The sequence below is a fragment of the Crassostrea angulata genome, chromosome 9 (assembly GCF_025612915.1).
Source record: "Crassostrea angulata isolate pt1a10 chromosome 9, ASM2561291v2, whole genome shotgun sequence".
NCBI classification, from domain to species: Eukaryota; Metazoa; Mollusca; class Bivalvia; order Ostreida; family Ostreidae; genus Magallana; species Magallana angulata.
This window is the reverse complement of record NC_069119.1, coordinates 5,826,765-5,848,569: the sequence shown is the minus strand read 5'-3', so window position 1 is coordinate 5,848,569 and position 21,805 is coordinate 5,826,765. Positions and strand designations below refer to the sequence as shown.

Here is a 21,805-nt window from a genome sequence, read left to right as displayed (position 1 = left end):
GCAGAAGTGATAATACTTTGTAACTTAAAGTACAAAAGTTACAGTGGAAGTGATGACCTTATAACTTAAAGTACACAAATTACAGTGGAGGATCTTGTGTGACAGTACGGGGAATTGTGATTATTCTGAATTCAATTATTGTGAAAAAATCAATAAACAAAGAGAACTGTCTTTAGTGACATTATGACAAGAATATTTTTGTTTATATCATTAAGACATTTTACACTGTACGTATAAATACAATGAAAAATATTCCAATTCTGCTACACCACTGTATTCAGCAAACCACACCCCCATCCCCTTCCAGATAAGATCTACAAGACTAAGAAGAAAGTGTCCTTACGCATCCATTCGGTAGTCAGGAAGTGAGCGGTTGAGCGATATCATGTCGCTGGCCACCAGATTAAACTGGTTAATTTTGAATTTCTCCTTGGACTCAGCCTGTCTGTCCAAGGGGATCACTACAGGTTTCCCCATTTCTCCTGGCCCTGTAGGGACCCTCTGTATAATACCTGAAAGTAAAATTGGCAACTACTAACAAATATATCATTCCTTAATTTCATGTATCAGCATTCCTACTTTACCTGTCTGATACTCTCTGCATTATACATGTACCAGCAAGTAATAATTGGCGATTATTTTCAACATATTGTCATTCCTTATTTTCAAGTATCAGCTAACTTGCTTTATTAGTTTGCTGTGAGATCATCTTAATTTGTGAAATAGTATCCACAAAATCAATACACAGTAATTAAGCAGGGTAATAGCAAACATGCTTATAATGAATCAACGCTTGGTGCGAAGTGATTTTCATTCCCCGTGACTTAATTACGGTATCATTTATGTGTTGTAAACTTGACAGATATCATTACTTATAACAAAGCAAAATCGTCCGTCCCTTGCACTTTGTTATAAGCAAGTTTTACTGTACACTATGCCACTAAAAATGAAGATGATTCCACTGTTATAGTAATTTTTTTGTCAGCTGTGACATTAAATTTTGTCAACAAAGAATTTGGTGCAAAATGACTCTGACTTCAATCTTTGGTAAAGGAATTTTCTTTAAAGTCAGACAGATTTTTGGAGTACAGGAATTCATACATTCAATTTAAACCGTAATGGACAGTGATACAGATTACAAGTTTTCATTTGGGCAGGTTTTTCTGTGCTGGTGTACGTAATTTTTCAGATATAATGAAGGCTGCAAAATATTTGTTCATATTGGTATAGAAACTTATAGAAGTTCAGCAACAACTATGGATAATTCTTATTTCATATTTAATGTACCGGTACAAGTAAACATGTAAATGACATCAGTGTAATTACAAATACATGTATTGTTAGAAATAGAATATTCTTCCTGTACCTGATCATCTCCACCCCACCCCACCCCACCCCCTACCCAAATATTTCTGAATATCTCATGCTGCAAGAAGCTATTCAGATTGCATCTTAATTTTCTTACATTCAAAACAGAACATATAGTATACTACACATTTTTCAGTGTAATTCAGAATTGAAAATAGTGAGACTTCATCTCCATTAAAAATTGCTTGATCGTGGAGTCTTGTAGTCTCAAAACAAACAGCAATAGTTTTAACTATGTTATAAATGGTTAATCTACCACACCTTGTTATTATTAACCAACTGGCACTGTATAACATTCCCTTCTGTGTTAAATTCATTCTACACATAACTACCTTCAGTATTGCTTCTTTTTGCGTGCGCACGCAAATGAGATACTGTAAAATAAAACAAGGGAAAAATAACCCTTAAAGCAACAGCCATTTTTATTAATTTGAAAATCTTGCCATTTTGCTGCCCTTTAAAGGTAAACAAAGGAAAATTGTAAAAGGAATCTAGCACCCATACACCACAATTTAAAAGAATAAAAATAAAGTGAAAGTGAAATTAAGGGTAAAGCCCATCCACCAAAGAAAATGGGGTCAAGGTCAACTCATTCAAGAATGTTCATCCACCATCGGGCAGGGTTTTCATCGGGCATTGCAAAAATAAATTCATATCCTCAAACCTTCATTTTTGACATCCACTTGCGGGGTCTTATGCTTTGGTTTGAGTTTGGGGACATACATAATGTCCAGGCCTGGTTTGACAATTTTGTCATGGTCCTTAGACTTGGCTTCGTCTGTAATTATTGACATTTTAGAATGAATTTATACATTATTAGTGAACACCTGGTTCTAAAGTTGATCAGACAATGTGGTGGGGTTTTTTTTTGGCCAACTGATGCTAAATGAATACAGACCACCTTGTCAAGTGCATATAATCCTGACAATTAGTATTCGTTTCAAAAACTGCATTATCAAATAGACGAGACCATAATTTAGGCCTACATACAGGTGTATGATACAATGAAGAAAAACTAAATTTTATCTTTGAAAATCAGTTATTTCAATATAAAATGCTATTTGTACATCCCAAGCTACATGTGTCTGTCAGAGAATGACAATGAGAATAAAAAGATGTCTTTTTTTAAAGAAAAAAGTTCTGAAGATAAAATACCAAACTCAGAATATATTATTGAACGTGCCGTTGTTTGACAAGGCTGATTAACAGTGATTGGATATTGTTTGATTGATTGACAGTTCATTATTACGTGGGTGGAGTGGCATACCTATAGATTTTCAACAGGTGTATACCCCTGTGGGAAATATTACCAGACATTGGCCTGTTAATGTATAAATCTGATCATCTGTCCTAACATATGCACCTCTCACAACACAAAACAAATATTGCCTCTTGGGGAAAGTGATGCAATGAAATCTACATTATCAATCAGTTGATGGATAAAGTAATGCATTACTACTAAGTAACTCTGTAATATTATATCAAATCATATTTTCATACCTCAATAGTATTTTGTTACTATAATATTATCACATCCTTATGAAACTTAATCAGAATGCATGATGCTATTATATTTTTATATCCATTGAAAAAAAAAATGATCAGACGTGTCATGTTTTTAGGATTGGTCTTTTTTTGTGTTGATGTTATAGTCCTTTTTAGAACATTCAACTCATTTGGTTGCAAAATGAAAGGCTTGAAAGCAGTAAATATACTCAAAATTGAGAAAAAAATAAAATACCATTGCAAAATAAAACTAGAGCAAAGCTCGTTGCAAAGCAACGAGTGGGTCTTCCGTTAATGGCGGAAGTAAAGCTGGAAGTTCCTGTAAGAAGCAGAGCTCTTGAACCAATAACAAGAGTAACTAAAATAAAAAGATGAAAAAATCGAATTATTCCTGGTACGACTTAACAAAATCCGTATGATTTTAAGAACGACTTAACAAAACCCTTCTTGATTTCAAGAGCGACTTAACAAAAAAAATCCGAATGTGTTCAAGTACGACTTAACAATTATTTTTGGTACGAGTTAACTTTACTTTGAACATTACACTATTTTTTAAACCAAGGACGCGGAAACAAAATTTCCGGAAAAATCAATTTTTAAACCCCGATATCTCTTTAATGCATTGTCCGATTTTAAAATGGATTTCAGTGTTAGATTCAGCTTGATAAGCTCTATAAAACACATATTCATTTTTGATTTGATCAGAAAATTCATTTTTTCGAAAAATTTGTTTCACTTCCGGTTTCGACCGGAAGTGACGGATTTTTATTTCCAGCCTTATTGCACATGTAAATTGCCAAATTTATAACCACAGAAAATTTCAAGACTCTATCTTAAAGCGTTTTTGAGAAATGTCGCGGACAAAATTACTTTTTTTAAAGTTTAAAAATGACGTAACGTCAAAACGGAAGTGACGTTGTTATGGAAACCTTAAGATCTTTGAGGCACTATAATTGCACATAATCCCTGAAAGTTTCCTTTAAATAAGTTGAAAACTTTTTGAGTTATGAAGCCGAAAAGGAGTCAGAAAAAAAAGAAAAAGAAAAAAAACTAGAGCAAAGCTCGTTGCAAAGCAACGAGTGGGTCTTCCGGTGGTGTCGAGAGTAAAGATAGAAGCTCCTGTAAGAAGCAGAGTTCTAAAACCAACTACAAAGAAAATTAAAAAAAAATTAAAAAAAAAAATCGAATAATTCTTAGTACGACTTTACAATGTCTGAATGATTTCAAGAACGAATTAACAAAAACCTTTACAATTTCTAGAACGACTTAATAAAAAAGTTCCGAATGTCTTCAAGTACGAATTAACAATTTCCTAATTATTTTTTGTATGAGTTAATTTAACTTTTAAAATAACACTATTTTCTTAACCAAGAACGTGGAAACAAAATTTCCGGAAAACTCAATTTTTAAATCCCAATATTTTTGTAATGCATCGTCCGATTTTAAAACGGATTTCAGTTTTAAATTAAACTTAATAAAAGCTCCTTTGTTGCTTTATGATTTTTATCAAATTGTTGGTCAGAAAAAAGTTATTATAAAAAGACTTAATAGCCCTTCTGGTTCCAAATTTGAGGGGTCAGCCCTTTTTTTTAATATCAAATAAAAGGTCTCGCTAATATAAACATATTTTGTTCTACAAATGTTAACGAATGGTTAACCGTTATCGAGATATCTAAACAACTGTATTTTAGGGGCCGACCCTTTAACTCTTTACCGGGGCCACTAATAACAACATTTATGGTATCATATTGTTCAGAACATTATTTTGTTCTACATTGCTTTAAAAAATATTTCTGCTTTTTCAGATATTTCAAAATGATCAAAGTTTTGAACTTCTGGCCCCTTGAAACCCCTAATTACGTAATATATGACTAAGGTATGATACTGTATAGATAAACAATTGTACAATGAAATTTTTGCTTCTATAATTAATAACAAATTATTGTTCAGTAAACAGTTCTTGTAAGAAGATTTAAGACCCCTCTTGACCCCTAATTGGAGGGGCCAGCCCCTTTTTCTTGATATCAAATGAAAGGTCTTGCAAATATAAACATATTTTGTTCAACAAGTGTTCACGAAATGTTAACCCTTCTTATAATATATCTTTACAAATGTGTTTTAGGGGCCGGCCCTTTATCTCCTAAATGGGGTCATGAACAAAAAAATTTAAGGAAGCATATTGTTCAGAACATTATTTTAAGCAACTTTTGTTCTACAATGCTTTTCAAAATATTTCTCCTTTTTCAGATATTAATGATCGAAATTTTGAAATTCTGGCCCCTTGGAACCCCTTATTACGTAACATATGACTTAGGTATGGTACTGTATAGATAAACAGCCGAACAATGAACATTTTTGCTTCTATAATTAATAACAAATTATTATTCAGTAAAGAGTTATTGTAAGAAGACTTTACAGCCCTCTTGGCCCCTAATTTGAGTGGCCAGTCCCTATTTCTTGATACCAAACGAAAGCCCGTGTAATTTGAAACAACTTTTGCATTACATCTTATAACAAAATATTTATACATCAAAAGATATCACAGAAAATGTGCAAAAATTTCGTGAAAAAATTTGGTGCCAATTTTCAGGTTCAGGCGAGCTTGGAGGCCTTTTGCAATTTTCATCATTGGAAGCATGGGGGTACATCTACATACATTCATCTACAATCCCTGAAAATTTCAAGCTTCTATCTTGATTAGTTTCGGAAAAGATGCGTGGACAAAATGACCCTAAAAAATTTACAAAATCGTCAATATCTGAAACCGGAAGTGAAGTCATCATTTAAAAATTTTATTAAATGTAGCGCCGATCATGCTTTATCCATCCTGAAAATTTTGTGCGAATCGGTTGGATAGTTTTTGAGAAATAGCGCTCCAAAAAAGTCAGAAAAAGAAAAAAAAGAATAATAAAGAAAAAGAAACCGTAGAATAACAAGAGGGTCTTCCGTTGGAAACGGAAGACCCTAATAATAATAAAAAGAAACCGAAGAATAACAAGAGGGTCTTCCGTTGGAAACGGAAGACCCTAATGATATGTGTAAAACTAAACTATAAAGCAAAAGAGCTCTGGTGTAACATATCACTTCCCATTGATCTTTATCCTGCAATTACATATGTACACTGTGACAAAATCTGCCATAAAGATCTCTCTCTCTCTCTTCTCTCTCTTGTTAAGGTCTTCCGTTTTCCAACGGAAGACCTTATTGTTTTCGTTCGGTTTCTTTTTCCCTATTATTACGGTCTTCCGTTTCCAACGGAAGACCCTCTTGTTATTCTACGGTTTCTTTTTCTTTATTAGGGTTTTCCGTTTTCAACGGAAAACCCTTTTGTTATTCTACGGTTTCTTTTTCTTTATTATTAGGGTCTTCCGTTTCCAACGGAAGACCCTCTTGTTATTCTACGGTTTCTTTTTCTTTATTAGGGTCTTCCGTTTCCAGCGGAAGACCCTTTTGTTTTTCTTCGGATTCTTTTTCATTATTATTATTCTTCCTCTGACTTTTCTTGTGGCTTATAACTCAAAAACTATACAACCGATTTCCACGAAATTTTTAGAACTTGTTTGGTATCGTAAATACTCAAAGTTATTAAAATTTGAACTTATGACGTCACTTCCGGTTTCAGAAATTGACGATTTTGTAAATTTTTAAGGGTCATTTTGTCCACGCATCTCCTCCGAAACCAATCAAGATAGAAGCTTGAAATTTTCAGGGATTGTAGATAAATGTATGTAGATGTACCCCATTACCTTCACTTATGAAAATTGTGCAAGCTTCGAAACTCGCATGAACCTGAAAATAAGCACCAAATTTTTCCACAATTTTTTTTAACATTTTCTGAAATATCTTTTGATGTATACATATTTTGTTAAATAATGTAAAGCAAAAGATGTTTATTTTTGCAAGGCCTTTAATTTGATATCAAGGAAAAGGGGCTGGCCCCTCAAATTAGGGGCCAAGAGGGCTCTAAAGTCTTCTTACAATAACCTTTTACTGAACAATAATTTATTATCAATCATAGAAGCAAAAATGTTTATTGTACAACTGTTTATCTATACAGTACCATAGCTAAGTCATATATTACGTAATTAGGGGCTTCAAGGGGCCAGAAGTTCAAAACTTTGATCATTTATATCGAAAAAAGGAGAAACATTTTGAAAATCAATGTAGAACAAAAGTTGCTCAAAATAATGTTCTGTACAATGTGCCACCTTCAAATTTTTTGTTGATGGCCCCATTAAGGTGTTTAAGGGTCAGCCCCTAAAACACATTTGTACAGATATCTCGAGAACGGTTAACACTTTGTGAACACTTGTTGAACAAAATCTGTTTATATTTGCAAGACCTTTAATTTGATATCAAGGAAAAGGGGCTGACCCCTCAAATTAGGGGCCAAGAGGGCTCTTAAATCTTCTTATAATAACTCTTTACTGAACAAAAATTTGTTATTAATTATAGAAGCGAAAATGTTCACTGTACAACTGTTTATCTTTACAGTACCATGCCTAAGTGATATATTACGTAATTAGGGGTTTCAAGGGGCCAGAAGTTCAAAACTTTGATCATGAATATCTGAAAAAGGAGAAATATTTTGAAAAGCAATGTAGAACAAAAAATGTTAAGAATAATGTTCTTAACAATATGGCAACTAAAAATTTTTTGCTGGTGGCCCCGATAAGGAGTTAAAGGGTCGGCCCCAAAAACACAGCTGTTCAGATAACTCGAAAACGTTTAACAATTCGTGAATACATGTGAACAAAATATGTTTACATTTGCGAGACCTTTTATTTGATATAAAGAAAAAAGGGCTGGTCCCTCAAATTAGGGGCTAAAAAGGCTAGTAAGTCTTTTTATGATAACTTTTTTCTAAGCGATAATTTGATATTTTTCATTTAAAAAAAAAAGAACTTTTTAAGCTTAACCTAAAGCTGAAATTCGTTTTAAAATCGGACCATGAACTACAGAGAAAATGGGGTTAAAAATTTGATTTTTCCGGAAATTTTGATTCCGCGTTCTTGGTTTAAAAAATAGCGTGAAGTTAAATGTAAAATTACTTCGTACCAAAAATAATCGTGTCAAGTCGTACATGAACACATTCGGGTTTATTTTGTTAAGACATTCTTGAAAGCGGAAAGGTTTTTGTTAAGTCGTACTTAAAATCATTCGGATTTTGTTAAATCGTACCAAGAATTATTCGATTTTTTTCTTATTGTTTTAGTTACTCTTGTTCTTGGCTTAAGAACTCTGCTTCTTTCAGGTACTTCTAGCATTTGTCTCGACATTAACGGAAGACCCACTCGTTGCTTTGCAACGAGCTTTGCTCTAGTTATTCTTTTTTTTCTTTTTCTGACTTTTTTGAAGCGCAATTTCTCAAAAACTATCCAACCGATTCGCACAAAATTTTCAGGACGCATAAAGCATGATCAGCGCTACATATAATAAAATTTTCAAATGATGACGTCACTTCCGGTTTCAGATATTGACGATTTTGTAAATATTTAAGGGTCATTTTGTCCACGCATCTCCTCGGAAACTAATCAAGATAGAAGCTTGAAATTTTCAGGGATTGTAGATGAATGTATGTAGATGTACCCCCATGCTTCCAATGATGAAAAATGCTTTAGGCATCAAAGCTCGCCTGAACCTGAAAATTGGCACCAAATTTTTTCACGAAATTTTTGCACATTTTCTGTGATATCTTTTGATGTATAAATATTTTGTTAAAACATGTAATGCAAAAGATGTTTCAAATGACACGGGCTTTCGTTTAATATCAAGAAAAAGGGGCTGGCCCCTCCAATTAGGGGCCAAGTGGGCTGTAAAGTCTTCTTACAATAACTCTTTACTGAATAATAATTTGTTATTAATTATAGAAGCAAAAATGTTCATTGTTGGGCTGTTTATCTATGCAGTACCATACTTAAGTCATATGTTACGTAATTAGGGGTTTCAAGGGGCCAGAAATTCAAAATTTCGATCATTAATATATGAAAAAGGAGAAATATTTTGAAAAGCATTGTAGAACAAAAGTTGCGTAAAATAATGTTCTGTACAATATGCCACCTTACATTTTGCTGTTCATGACCCCATTTAGGAGATAAAGGACCGGCCCCTAAAACACATTTGTAAAGATATCCTTAGAACGGTTAGCATTTCGTGAACACTTGTTGAACAAAATATGTTTATATTTGCAAGACCTTTCATTTGATATCAAGAAAAAGGGGCTGGCCCCTCCAATAAGGGGTCAAGAGGGGTCTTAAATCTTCTTACAAGAACTCTTTACTGAACAATAATTTGTTATTAATTATAGAAGCAAAAATGTTCATTGTACAACTGTTTATCTATACAGTATCATACTTAAGTCATATATTACGTAATTAGGGGTTTCAAGGGGCCAGAATTCAAAACTTTGATCATTAATATCTGAAAAAGGAGAACTTTTTTAAAAGCAATGTAGAACAAAAGTTGTACAAAATAATTTTCTGAACAATATGATACCATAAATTTTGTTGTTAGTGGCCCCGGTAAAGAGTTAAAGGGTCGGCCCCTAAAATACAGTTGTTTAGATATATCGATAACGGTTAACCATTCGTGAACATTTGTAGAACAAAATATGCTTATATTAGCGAGACCTTTTATTTGATATCAAGAAAAAGAGGCTAACCCCTCAAATTAAGGGCCAGAAGGGCTATAAGGTCTTTTTATAATAACTCTCTTCTGACCAATAATTTGAGTTAAATCATAAAGCAACAAAGGAGCTTTTATTAAGCTTAATTTAAAACTGAAATCCGTTTTAAATCGGACGATGCATTACAAAAATATTGGGATTTCAAAATTGAGTTTTCCGGAAATTGTGATTCCACATACTTGGTTAAGAAAATAGTGTTATGTTTGAAGTTGAATTAACTCGTACCTAAAATAATTCGGAAATTGTTAATTCGTACTTGAAGACATTCGGGAATTTTTTTTTAATTAAGTCGTTCTAGAAATTGTAAAGGTATTTGTTAATTCGTTCTTGAAATCATTCAAACATTGTTAAGTCGTACTAAGAACTATTCGATTTTTTAAAAATATCTTTTTTATTTTCTTTGTAGTTGGTTTGTACTCTGCTTCTTACAGGAACTTCTATCTTTACTTTCGACACCACCGGAAGACCCACTCGTTGCTTTGCAACGAGCTTTGCTCTAGTTATACTTTTTTTTCTTTTTCTGACTTTTTTGGAGCGTTATTTCTCAGAAACTATTCAACCGATTTACACCAAATTTTTAGGAGTTATAAAGCATCAATGTCGCTACTGATTATTAAAATTTCAAATGATTACGTCACTTCCGGTTTCAGATATTGACGATTTTGTAAATTTTTAAGGGTCATTTTGTCCACGCATCTCCTCCGAAACTAATCAAGATAGAAGCTTGAAATTTTCAGGGATTGTAGATGAATGTATGTAGATGTACCCCCATGCTTCCAATGATGAAAATTTGTAAAGGCCTCAAAGCTCGCCTGAACCTGAAAATTGGCACCAAATTTTTCCACGAAATTTTTGCACATTTTCTGTGATATCTTTTGATGTATAAATATTTTGTTAAAACATGTAATGCAAAAGTTGTTTCAAATTACACGGGCTTTTGTTTAATATCAAGAAAAAGGGGCTGGCCCTTCAAATTAGGGGCCAAGAGGGCTGTTAAATCTTCTTAAAATAACTCTTTACTGAATAATAATTTGTTATTAATTATAGAAGCAAAAATGTTCATTGTTGGGCTGTTTATCTATACAAAATCATACTTAAGTCATATGTTACGTAATTAGGGGTTTCAAGGGGCCAGAAATTCAAAATTTCGATCATTAATATCTGAAAAAGGAGAAATATTTTGAAAAGCATTGTAGAACAAAAGTTGCTTAAAATAATGTTCTGTACAATATGCCAACTTAAATTTTTTTGTTCATGACCCCATTTAGGAGATAAAAGGCCAGCCCCTAAAACAAATTTGTAAAGATATCCTAAGAACGGTTAACATTTTGTGAACACTTGTTGAACAAAATATGTTTATATTTGCAAGACCTTTCATTTGATATCAAGAAAAAGGGGCTGGCCCCTCCAATTAGGGGTCAAGAGGGGTCTTAAATCTTCTTACAATAACTTTTACTGAACAATAATTTGTTATTGATTATAGAAGCAAAAATGTTCATTGTACAGCTGTTTATCAATACAGTACCATAACTAAGTCATTTATTACGTAATTAGGGGTTTCAAGGGGCCAGAACTCAAAACTTTGATCATTAATAACTGAAAAAGGAGAAATATTTTTTAAAGCAATGTAGAACAAAAGTTCTTCAAAATAATGTTCCTAACCATATGATTCCAAAAATTTTGTTGTCAGTGGCCCCGGTAAGGGGTTAAAGGGTCGGCCCCTAAAACGCATTTGTACAGATATCTCGAGAACGGTTTACAATTCATGAACACTTGTAGAACAAAATATGTTTATATTAGCGAGACCTTTTATTTGATATCAAGAAAAAGGGACTGACCCCTTAGGGGCCAGAAGGGCTACTTAGTATTTTCATAATAACTCTTTTCTGACCAATAATTTGATATTAATCATAAAGCAGCAAAGAAGCTTTTATTAAGCTTAATTTAAAACCGAAACCCGTTTTAAAATCAGACGATGCATTACAGAGATATCGAGGTTTAAAAATTGATTTTTCCGGAAATTTTGATTCCGCGTCCTTGGTTAAAAAATAGCGTTATGTTTAAAGTAAAATTAACTCGTACCAAAAATAATTGTTAAGTCGTACTTGAACAAATTCGGATTTTTTTTCTTAAGTCGTTCTTGAAATCTGATAGGTGTTTGTTAAGTCGTACTTAAAATCATTCGTATTTTGTTAAGTCGTACCAGGAATATTTCGATTTTTTTCATCTTTTATATTTTAGTTACTCTTGTTATTGGTTTAAGAGCTCTGCTTCTTACAGGAACTTCCAGCTTTACTTCCGACATTAACGGAAGACCCACTCGTTGCTTTGCAACGAGCTTTGCTCTAGTTCTTATTATTCTTTTTTTTCTTTTTCTGACTTTTTTGGAGCGTTATTTCTCAACAACTACTCAACCGATTTGCACGAAATTTGTAGGAGTGATAGAACATCATCGTCGCTACATATTATTAAATTTTTGCATGATGACGTCACTTCCGGTTTCAGATATAGACGATTTGGTAAATTTTTAAGGGTTATTTTGTCCACGCATCTCCTCCGAAACTAATCAAGATAGAAGCTTAAAATTTTCATGGGTTGTAGATGAATGTCTGTAGATGTACCCCCATGCTTCCAATTATGAAAATTGCTCAAGGCCTCGAAGCTCGCCTGAACCTGAAAATTAGCACCAAAATTTTCCACGAAATTTTTGCACATTTTCTGTAATACCTTTCGATGTGCACATAATTTGTTAAAACATGTAATGCAAAAGTTGTTTCAATGTTCACGAGCTTTCCTTTGATATCAAGAAAAAGGGGCTGACCCCTCAAATTAGGGGCCAAGGGGGCTCTAAAGTCTTCTTACAATAACTCTTTACTGAACAATAATTTGTTATTAATTATATAAGCAAAAATGTTCATTGTACAGCTGTTAATCTATACTTTAATCATACTTAAGTCATATGTTACGTAATTAGGGGTTTCAAGGGGCCAGAAGTTCAAAACTTTGATCATTAATATCTGAAAAAGGAGAAATATTTTTAAAAGCAATCTAGAACAAAAGTTGCTTAAAATGGTGTTCTTTTCAATATGCTACCTTAAATGTTTTTGTTTATGACCCCATTAAGGAGTTAAAGGGTCGGCCCCTAAAACCCATTCGTACAGATATCTCAAGAACGGTTAACATTTCATGAACACTTGTTGAACAATATATGTTTAAATATGCAAGACCTTAAATTTAATATTAAGAAAAAGGGGCTGGCCTGTCAAATTAGGGGCCAAAAGGGCTCTAATGTCTTTTTACAATAACTCTTTACTGAACAATATTTTGTTATTAATTATAGAAGCAAAAATGTTCATTGTACAGCTGTTCAACTATACAGTACCATACCTAAGTCATATATTACGTAATTAGGGGTTTCAAGGGGCCAGAACTTAAAACTATGATCATTAATATCTGAAAAAGGAGAAATATTTTAAAAAGTAATGTAGAACAAAAATTCTTCAAAATAATGTTCTGAACAATATTAAACCACAAAATTTGTTGTTAGTGGCCCCGGTAAGGAGTTAAAGGGTCGGCCCCTAAAACACATTTGTACATATATCTCGAGAACGGTTTACAATTCATGAACACTTGTAGAACAAAATATGTTTATATTAGCGAGACCTTTAATTTGATATCAAGAAAAAGGGGCTGGCCCCACAAATTAGGGGGTACAAGGGCTACTAAGTCTTTTTATGATAACTCTTTTCTGACCAATAATTTGATATTTATTATAAAGCAACAAAGCAGCTTTTATTAAGCTTAATTTAAAACTGAAATCCGTTTTAAAATCAGACGATGCATAACAGAGATATCGGGTTTTAAATATTGATTTTTCCGGAAATTTTGTTTCCGCGTCCTTGGTTTAAAAAATAGCGTAATGTTCATAGTAGAATTAACTCGTACCAAAAATAATTGTTAAGTCATACTTAAACACATTCGGATTTTTTGTTAAGTCGTTCTTGAAATCAAAAAGGTTTTTGTTAAATTGTACTTAAAATCATTCGGGTTTGTTAAGTCGTAGCAGGAATGAATCGATTTTTTTCATCTTTTTATTTTAGTTACTCTTGTTATTGGTTAAAGAGCTCTGCTTCTTACAGGAACTTCCAGCTTTACTTCCAACATTAACGGAAGACCCACTCGTTGCTTTGCAACGAGCTTTGCTCTAGTTAGGGTCTTCCGTTTCCAACGGAAGACCCTCTTGTTATTCTATTGTTTCTTTTTATTATTATTATTATTAGGGTCTTCCGTTTCCAACGGAAGACCCTCTTGTTATTCTTCGGTTTCTTTTTATTATTATTATTATTATTCTTTTTCTTTTCTTCTGACTCCTTTTTTGCCTCATAACTCAAAAGGTTTTTAACCGATTTTAATGAAATTTTCAGAGATTTTTGCAAGTTGGCGTCCCTCAAAAATGTAAAAGTTTTAAAGAGAACGTCACCTCCGTTTTGACGTGACGTCATTTTTAAAAATTTCAAAAAGTCATTTTGTCCCGGACTTTTCTCAAAAACGCTTTAAGATAGAGGCTTGAAATTTTCAATGGTTATGATTAGGTCGATTTACATCTGTAATAAGGCTGGAAATTAAAATCTGTCACTTCTGGTCGAAACCGGAAGTAAAACAAATTTTTCGAAAAAATGAATTTTCTGATTTAATCAAAAATGTATATGTGTTTTATAAAGCTTATTAAGCTGAATCTAACCCTGAAAACCGTTTTAAAATCAGACGATGCATTACAGAGATATCGGGGTTTAAAAATTGATTTTTCCGGAAATTTTGATTCCGCGTCCTTGGTTTAAAAAATAGCGTAATATTTAAAGTCAAATTAACTCGTACCAAAAATAATTGCTAAGTCGTACTTAAACACATTCGGATTTTTTTTATTAAGTCGTTCTTAAAATCGGAAAGGATTTTGTTAAGTCGTACTCAAAATCATTCGTATTTTGTTAAGTCGTACCAGGAATATTCGATTTTTTTTTATCTTTTTATTTTAGTTACTCTTGTTATTGGTTTAAGAGCTCTGCTTCTAACAGGAACTTCCAGCTTTACTTCCGACATTAACGGAAGACCCACTCGTTGCTTTGCAACGAGCTTTGCTCTAGTTCTTTTTCTTTTCTTCTGACTCCTTTTTTGCTTCATAACTCAAAAAGATTTTAACCGATTTTGATGAAATTTTCAGAGATGTTTGCAAGTTGGCGTCCCTCAAAAATGTAAAAGTTTTAAAGAGAACGTCACCTCGGTTTTGACGTGACGTCATTTTTAAAAATTTCAAAAAGTCATTTTGTCCCGGACTTTTCTCAAAAACGCTTTAACATAGAGGCTTGAAATTTTCAATGGTTATGATTTGGGCGATTTACCTCTGTAATAAGGCTCGAAATGAAAATCGGTCATTTCCGGTCGAAACCGGAAGTGAAACAAATTTTTCGAAAAAATGAATTTTCTGATCAAATCAAAAATGAATATGTATTTTGTAGAGCTTATGAAGCTGAATCTAACACTGAAAGCCGTTTTAAAATCGGACGATGCATTACAGAGATATCAGGGTTTAAAAATTGATTTTTCCGGAAATTTTGATTCCGCGTCCTTGGTTTAAAAAATAGCATAATGTTAATCGTAAAGTTAACTCGTACCAAAAATAATTGTTAAGTCGTACTTAAACACATTCGGATTTTTTTTGTTAAGTCGTTCTTAAAATCAAAAAGGTTTTTGTTAATTCGTACTTAAAATCATTCGGATTTTGTTAAGTCGTACCAGGAATAATTCGATTTTTTTCATCTTTTTCTTTTTATTACTCTTGTTATTGGTTTAAGAGCTCTGCTTCTTACAGGAACTTCCAGCTTTACTTCTGACATTAACGGAAGACCCACTCGTTGCTTTGCAACGAGCTTTGCTCTAGTTTCTTATTCTTATTAGGGTCTTCCGTTTTCAACGGAAGACCCTCTTGTTATTTTTCGGTTTCTTTTTAGGGTCTTCCGTTTTCAACGGAAGACCCTCTTGTTATTCTATTGATTCTTTCTATTATTATTATTATTCTTTTTATTTTTTTTTCTGACTCCTTTTCGGCTTTATAACTCAAAAAGTTTACAACCGATTTTGATGAAATTTTCAGAGGTTGTGTGCAACTATAATACCTCAAAGTTTGTGAAGTTTCTTTATAAACGTCACTTCCGTTTTTACGTTACGTCATTTTTAAAATTTTCAAAAAGTCATTTTGTCCGCGGCGTTTCTCAAAAACGCTTTAAGATAGAGGCTTGAAATTTTCAATGGTTATGATTTAATCGATTTACCTCTGTAATAAGGCTGGAAATGAAAATCTGTCACTTCCGGTCGAAACCGGAAGGGAATCAAATTTTTCGAAAAAATGAATTTTCTGATCAAATCAAAAATGAATATGTGTTTTATAGAGCTTATTAAGCTTAATCTAACACTGAAAACCGTTTTAAAATCGGACGATGCATTACAGAGATGTACGAGTTCAAAAAATGATTTTTCCGGAAAATTTGATTCCGCGTTTTTGGTTAAGAAATTAGTATCAAGTTCTTGGTTAAATTAACTTGTACCTAAAAATTAATTGTTAAGTCGTACTGTAACACATTCGGATTTTTTTTGTTAAGTCGTTTTTGAAATCGGAAAGGTTTTTGTTAAGTCGTACGTAAAATTATTCGGTTTTTGTTAAGTCGTACCAGGAATAATTCGATTTTTTCATCTTTTTATTTAAGGTACTCTTGTTATTGGTTTAAGAGCTCTGCTTCTTACAGGAACTTCCAGCTTTACTTCCGACATTAACGGAAGACCCACTCGTTGCTTTGCAACGAGCTTTGCTCTAGTTATTATTATTTTTTTTCTTACAAAATTTGTGCAGGCGATTTCTCGGATATGGCTGAACCGATTTTTATGAAACTTTCATATCTAATAGATATTAATCCAAACTTAATATACATTTTTTTATTTTGATGACGTCATTTCCGTTCTTGAGAAAATGAAGTTTTAGCGATTTTCAGAGGGTCGGCTTGTCCAGGGATCTCCTCCTAAACGGTTAAAGATATTGAGTTCAAACTTTCAGGGATTGTAGACAAGAGATTGTAGATGTGCAATTTGGTATTCATATTTGTCATGCTCAAAAGGCGTTAAAGCTCGCCTGGTCCCGAAAATTGAGACTAAAAAAACGTCGTAATTTTTCATGGTTTTCTTAGTTTATCTCTTTTCTGAAAAATATTTTGTTAACACATGTAATGCAAAAAAAGTTTATATTTACAAGTCCTTTCATTTGATTTAAAAAAAAAGGGGGCTGGCCCCTAAAATTAGGGGACCAAAGGGCTCTAAAGTCTTTCATCTGTAGCCCTTTACTGAGGGATATTTTGTGAAAAGTTATAGAAGCAAATATGTTTATCTTACAGTTATGTATCCAAGCAATGTAATGATAATATCATGTATTATGTAATTAGGGGTTTTTAGGGGCCAAAAGTCCAGAATTTTGATCACCAATATCTCAAAAAGGAAAAATATTTTGAAATGCAGTATAGAAGAAAAGATGCTCAGAATGATGAATTAAATCAAATCCAATTCTCAAAATTTCGTTAAACGGCCCCTACAAGGATTTAAGGGATCGGCCCCTAAAATGTTTTTTATCATATATCTCAAGAACGGTAACGAATTTCTAAACAGTTGTTGAACAAAATGGGTTGAGATTTAAATGACCTTTTATTTGATATCAAGAAAAAGGGGCTGGCCTCTAAAATTAGGGGACCAAAGGGCTCTAAAGTCTTTTATCTGTAGTCCTTTACTGGGGGATATTTTGTGAACGGTTATAGAGGCAAATATGTTTATCTTACAGTTATGTATCCAAGCAATGTAATGATTTTATCATGTGTTACAAAATAACGATTTTTTAGGAGCCAAAATTCCAGAATTTTGATCACCAATATCTCAGAAAGGAAAAATATTTTGAAATGCATTATAGAAGAAAAGATACTCAGAATGATGTACTTAATAATATGCAATTTTCAAAATTTCGTTAAAAGGCCCCTATAAGGAGTTAAAGGTTAAAGGTTTGATATCAAGAAAAAGGGCTAGCCCTGCAAATTAGGGAACTAAAGGGCTCTAAAAATGTTCATCTGTAGATCTTTGCCGAGGGAAATTTTTGAAAGGCTATATAGAAGCAAATATGTTTATCTTTCAGTTATGTATCCAAGTAATATAATGATTTATTCATGTGTTATGTAATAAGGATTTTTTAGGGGTCAAGAGTCCATAAACTATGACCACCTATATCTCAAAAAGGAAAATATTTTTGAAATGCAGTATAGAAAATAAGGTGCTTAAAATGATGTACTTTACAAAATGCAACCTTCAAAATTTGGTTCAGCAGCTCCAATAAGGAGATAAGGGACTGGCCCCTAAAACGTTTTTTTTTTCTCAGATATCTCAAGAACGGTGACGAATTTCTAAACACTTGTTGAAGAAAGCTCTTATCCCTGAAACAAAATAGTATCTGGCCCTTAGAATGTAGAGCCTGTTTTTCTATTCTAGATCATGTTTAGCTGTTAAATAGCAAAATCAAGATCGAAGATATATCTCAATTATTAAAATCAGACGGAAGACCTCCTCGTTGCTCGCAACGAGATCGTGTCTAGTTTTTTCTTTTCTTTCTGTTCTTTCCTCACTTCCCTCTCTGTCTCTCTCTCTATCTCCTTCTCAGAGGTGGATCTGTATAACTTTGAGTTAAGAGTTTGACGTTAAGAATCCAACACTGTGACACACAATGCATTATTAAGACATCTGTCTTACTATATATCTCCCTACACCTACATACGAGTTCTACAGGACTCTTTCTCTCTTCCCCCTCTCTTTCTCTCTCTCTCTGTAAGTTTCTTTAGGGAGAGTACCAGAGGAATTTCTCTCTCTCTAATTTTATCTAATAGAACTTTCTTTTTTCTCCCTCTCTTTACCTTTAGGTAACAGTTTCTCCAGGAAGCCGCCGCTGTCCTGCTGCTTCTTTGACTCCTCATGGTGGTCCTGTTTACAGTTGGTGTTGACGCTGTTCGCCGCACAGTCCGTGAAGTACATCAGTATAAACACATCCAAAAGGAACCACACCAGCGAGGTGGCTAGGATTATTTTGCAGTAATGGAGTCGCACCCGGCTGACCATTTTGATTTTTGTTTGAAATGTCAAAACAAACTTCTCTTTACCATTCACATCCTGAAATGCAAAAAAATGGAGTAATTTTCATTCGAAAGAAAAATTTTACTGATAGTTATCATGTGGTATATTATATCCCTTGTGTGTTTTTACTATTATTCAGCTTACTTTTTTAGCAAGAGGAAAAAAGAGAAAGATCTCATATATACTTGATATGTATATAAATGTATATGAAACTTAGGGGCTATTTATTTGTATTAGACTGCCTATGCACTTATGCATGAATGTTTAAGTATTTCATCAAGTTAACAATAGAAAATTGATGCAATAATGTAACCCTGTAATGAATAGATTATTTCATTTTAGAAGAAATTTCTCAATGTTTCTCACATATGAGATAATGTAACATACATAAATGTGAGATAAGGAAACATGTTATCATAGTATTCAGCTGACAACCTAAGAAAACACATGTTGAGATTAAAACTGCACAATGGTACATATGAAAGTATTCATTTCTTTAAGTTTAACTACATCTTATCTCTTTGTTAATTCAACACTCAATCTCAATTAAGCTTGCACAATAATACAGCTCAGAATAGATGACTTAAATTCAGGAGTGTTTTTTTTCTTAGTTATTTGGTTATAATCTGACATAGGACATATTGGTTTCCTGGATTTAGCACCAGCTAACCTCATGTCCAGCTCTAGAAATAACATCTCTCATAAAAAAAATACCATAACAGTCAACAGGTCAAGATTTTATCTGCTTTAAACAGATAAAGATATTTCAATTCTATCAGGTTATTTTACAATCAACAGGCCAACTATATTCAACTGTTGAGTTTTCTTCTACTCAACAAAGCCAAATATTGAACTTGAATAGTGAATTTTCAACACCACAGGAAAAATTTCGTCGAATCGAATGCGATTCTATTTCCTTCCTGTTTCTTATTCTGAAAATACAAATACATTGCACACAGTAAAGAATTCCTATATGAATGGGGGATAAAACTCACATTTTATAAAGAATTTCCATTCACTCTTCCATGTCTGTTTTTTATCGCTTACGACCATTAATGACAACACGCGTGCATTCTTACGCGACACGCTTGTCACTTAAGACAATCAGCCGAAATTTATGTCAAATTGGCCCGGTCGGGGATGATCGATAAAAATGAGCAAACTTGCAGAATATATGTGTTAAGCTCGTATTCTAGAAACCTTTTACAGAACTTCACTTTCCGCGGGAAAATTTACACCTGTAATCAATATGCAACAGCTGTAATCCACACAGAAATTAAATAAAGTTATGGTACTGTTCATCCACGTCTCACAATTTGGTGACACCGGAAGTGACGACAAATGTCTAGATAATACGATCTTAGTTATTTCGTAAAGTTCATTATGCCCAATATTGCATAACTACACGAATTGAAGGAAACATGTAATTCTTATATAAGTAAAACTTTGTGTCTTCTTTTATACTGATCCAGGGGTCGATTTCCATCTAGCCCAACAATAAACCCAAATAATTCTGTTCTTGTAAACTTCCATTTCCTCTTTTCATACATAGGCCGAAATATTTAAAGAAGTGTAACATATTCATATTTCTTACCAATGTGCAATAAATAGATGTGTGAATTACTTCAATGTACCTTTTTATCTAGAAAAATATATAAAAAGTTTAAATTTATAAGAATTTTTATAATATCAAACATCCAATATTTGATATTCGATTAAAAACGAATACCCAACGATTATTTATATAGCTATCAGTAAAATTAATACGCTGCCTCTATCAATTCAACAGTAATGTTATGTATAGGTATAAGAGTAAAGAACTTGCATTCTAATAATACCAAGGTTTAAAAATATATATATGGGTTCAAATATTACAGTGCAGATTAAAATGTGCATATTGAATTCAGTGGTAGATCTACGCGAACCTTTATTCAAGTGTTCTTCTGTTGGTTAAGAAGAAAAAATAGCAATATGTGATTAATTAATGTACATCACATGTACATCACAGATAGACGTAATCTTAAGCGCATTAAAGTGATATTGAACATAAATAAATATTCAGAGATATGTATATGAATTCAATTTCAATTAGATTTGCTCAGATATTAATGAAACCCGAGCATGCATGGATCTAGATATAGGGGGTGCCGGGCGGGTCATGCAGGGAGATCCGGACCCACCTCCCTTGGAAAATTCAAATTTTTAAACTCACATTGTAAAACTATTGAAAATAGGCCTCGGGCGGTAACCCACCCCCCCCCCCACACACCCCAATGGCAAAAAAACAAATTTGCAGTGATCCGCTCACAGGGAGATATAAATAGGTTAAATTATATTTAAACATATGTAAATTTCTTGTTCTTTAATATTATTACTTGATAATATATCAGAGAGCAGTTACATTAAATTATTCACCGCATCTTTTTATACTTGTGTTAACGAAGCAAACAGTATACCTTGAGCGATCTTTAATTATATAATTGGTGTAAAATAACAAACCACGAAATGTCAGCTACTCCATCGCGTTTTGTTTAAATTTCCCCGTGTGGTCAGGTGCCCTTCATCTAATTCATAAAAAATACACACGGGACGTGATTAACACACACGATTGTCTAATTAATGAAGTGACTGAGAGATTTCATCAGTTTCCCAGTGTCATTGATTATTTTTTTCAGTGAAGAAGAAACTCATTAATTTGAATAAAGGTTTTCACTATGATTATCTTACAAAGCCGACGTACTTCATATTTTGAATATCCTCAATATTGATCAATTATTTCTGTTTATATATCATTGAACATGAAATATTGAGTAATATTATCATAAATCACTATAATATGTTATGCACACACGCGTGCTTTTTGTAATTAAATTATAAAAGATAAAGATCAAAAGATCCACGGGCAAAATCACTGACCTGAACAATAATTCAGTCTTGTGAGTTCAAAATTATACACTTCTCTCTTGAAAATTTCGTACATCAAATCCATCGTCTCGCTAGCTGTAGAGACGGCCACATGGTATAGTATCCCTCTAAATAAGA

At 32.9% G+C, this 21,805-nt stretch overlaps 1 protein-coding gene across 2 annotated transcripts in view; it reads right to left on the bottom strand.

Moving 5' to 3' along the window:
• The window catches only part of LOC128162456 (polypeptide N-acetylgalactosaminyltransferase 13-like), a 33,780-nt gene extending 13,692 nt beyond the window's left edge, over positions 1–20,088 (bottom strand). For both annotated transcript variants that reach the window (XM_052825666.1, XM_052825667.1), the window contains exons 1-3: positions 19,759–20,088; positions 18,547–18,799; positions 344–512 (exon numbers count right to left, since the gene is read on the bottom strand). In XM_052825666.1, coding sequence (XP_052681626.1) covers positions 344–512; positions 18,547–18,748 — 371 coding nt within the window. In that variant the 5' untranslated portion in view covers positions 18,749–18,799; positions 19,759–20,088. The remainder of the gene's footprint in view (positions 1–343; positions 513–18,546; positions 18,800–19,758) is intronic.
• Between the last annotated feature and the right edge of the window lie 1,717 nt (positions 20,089–21,805).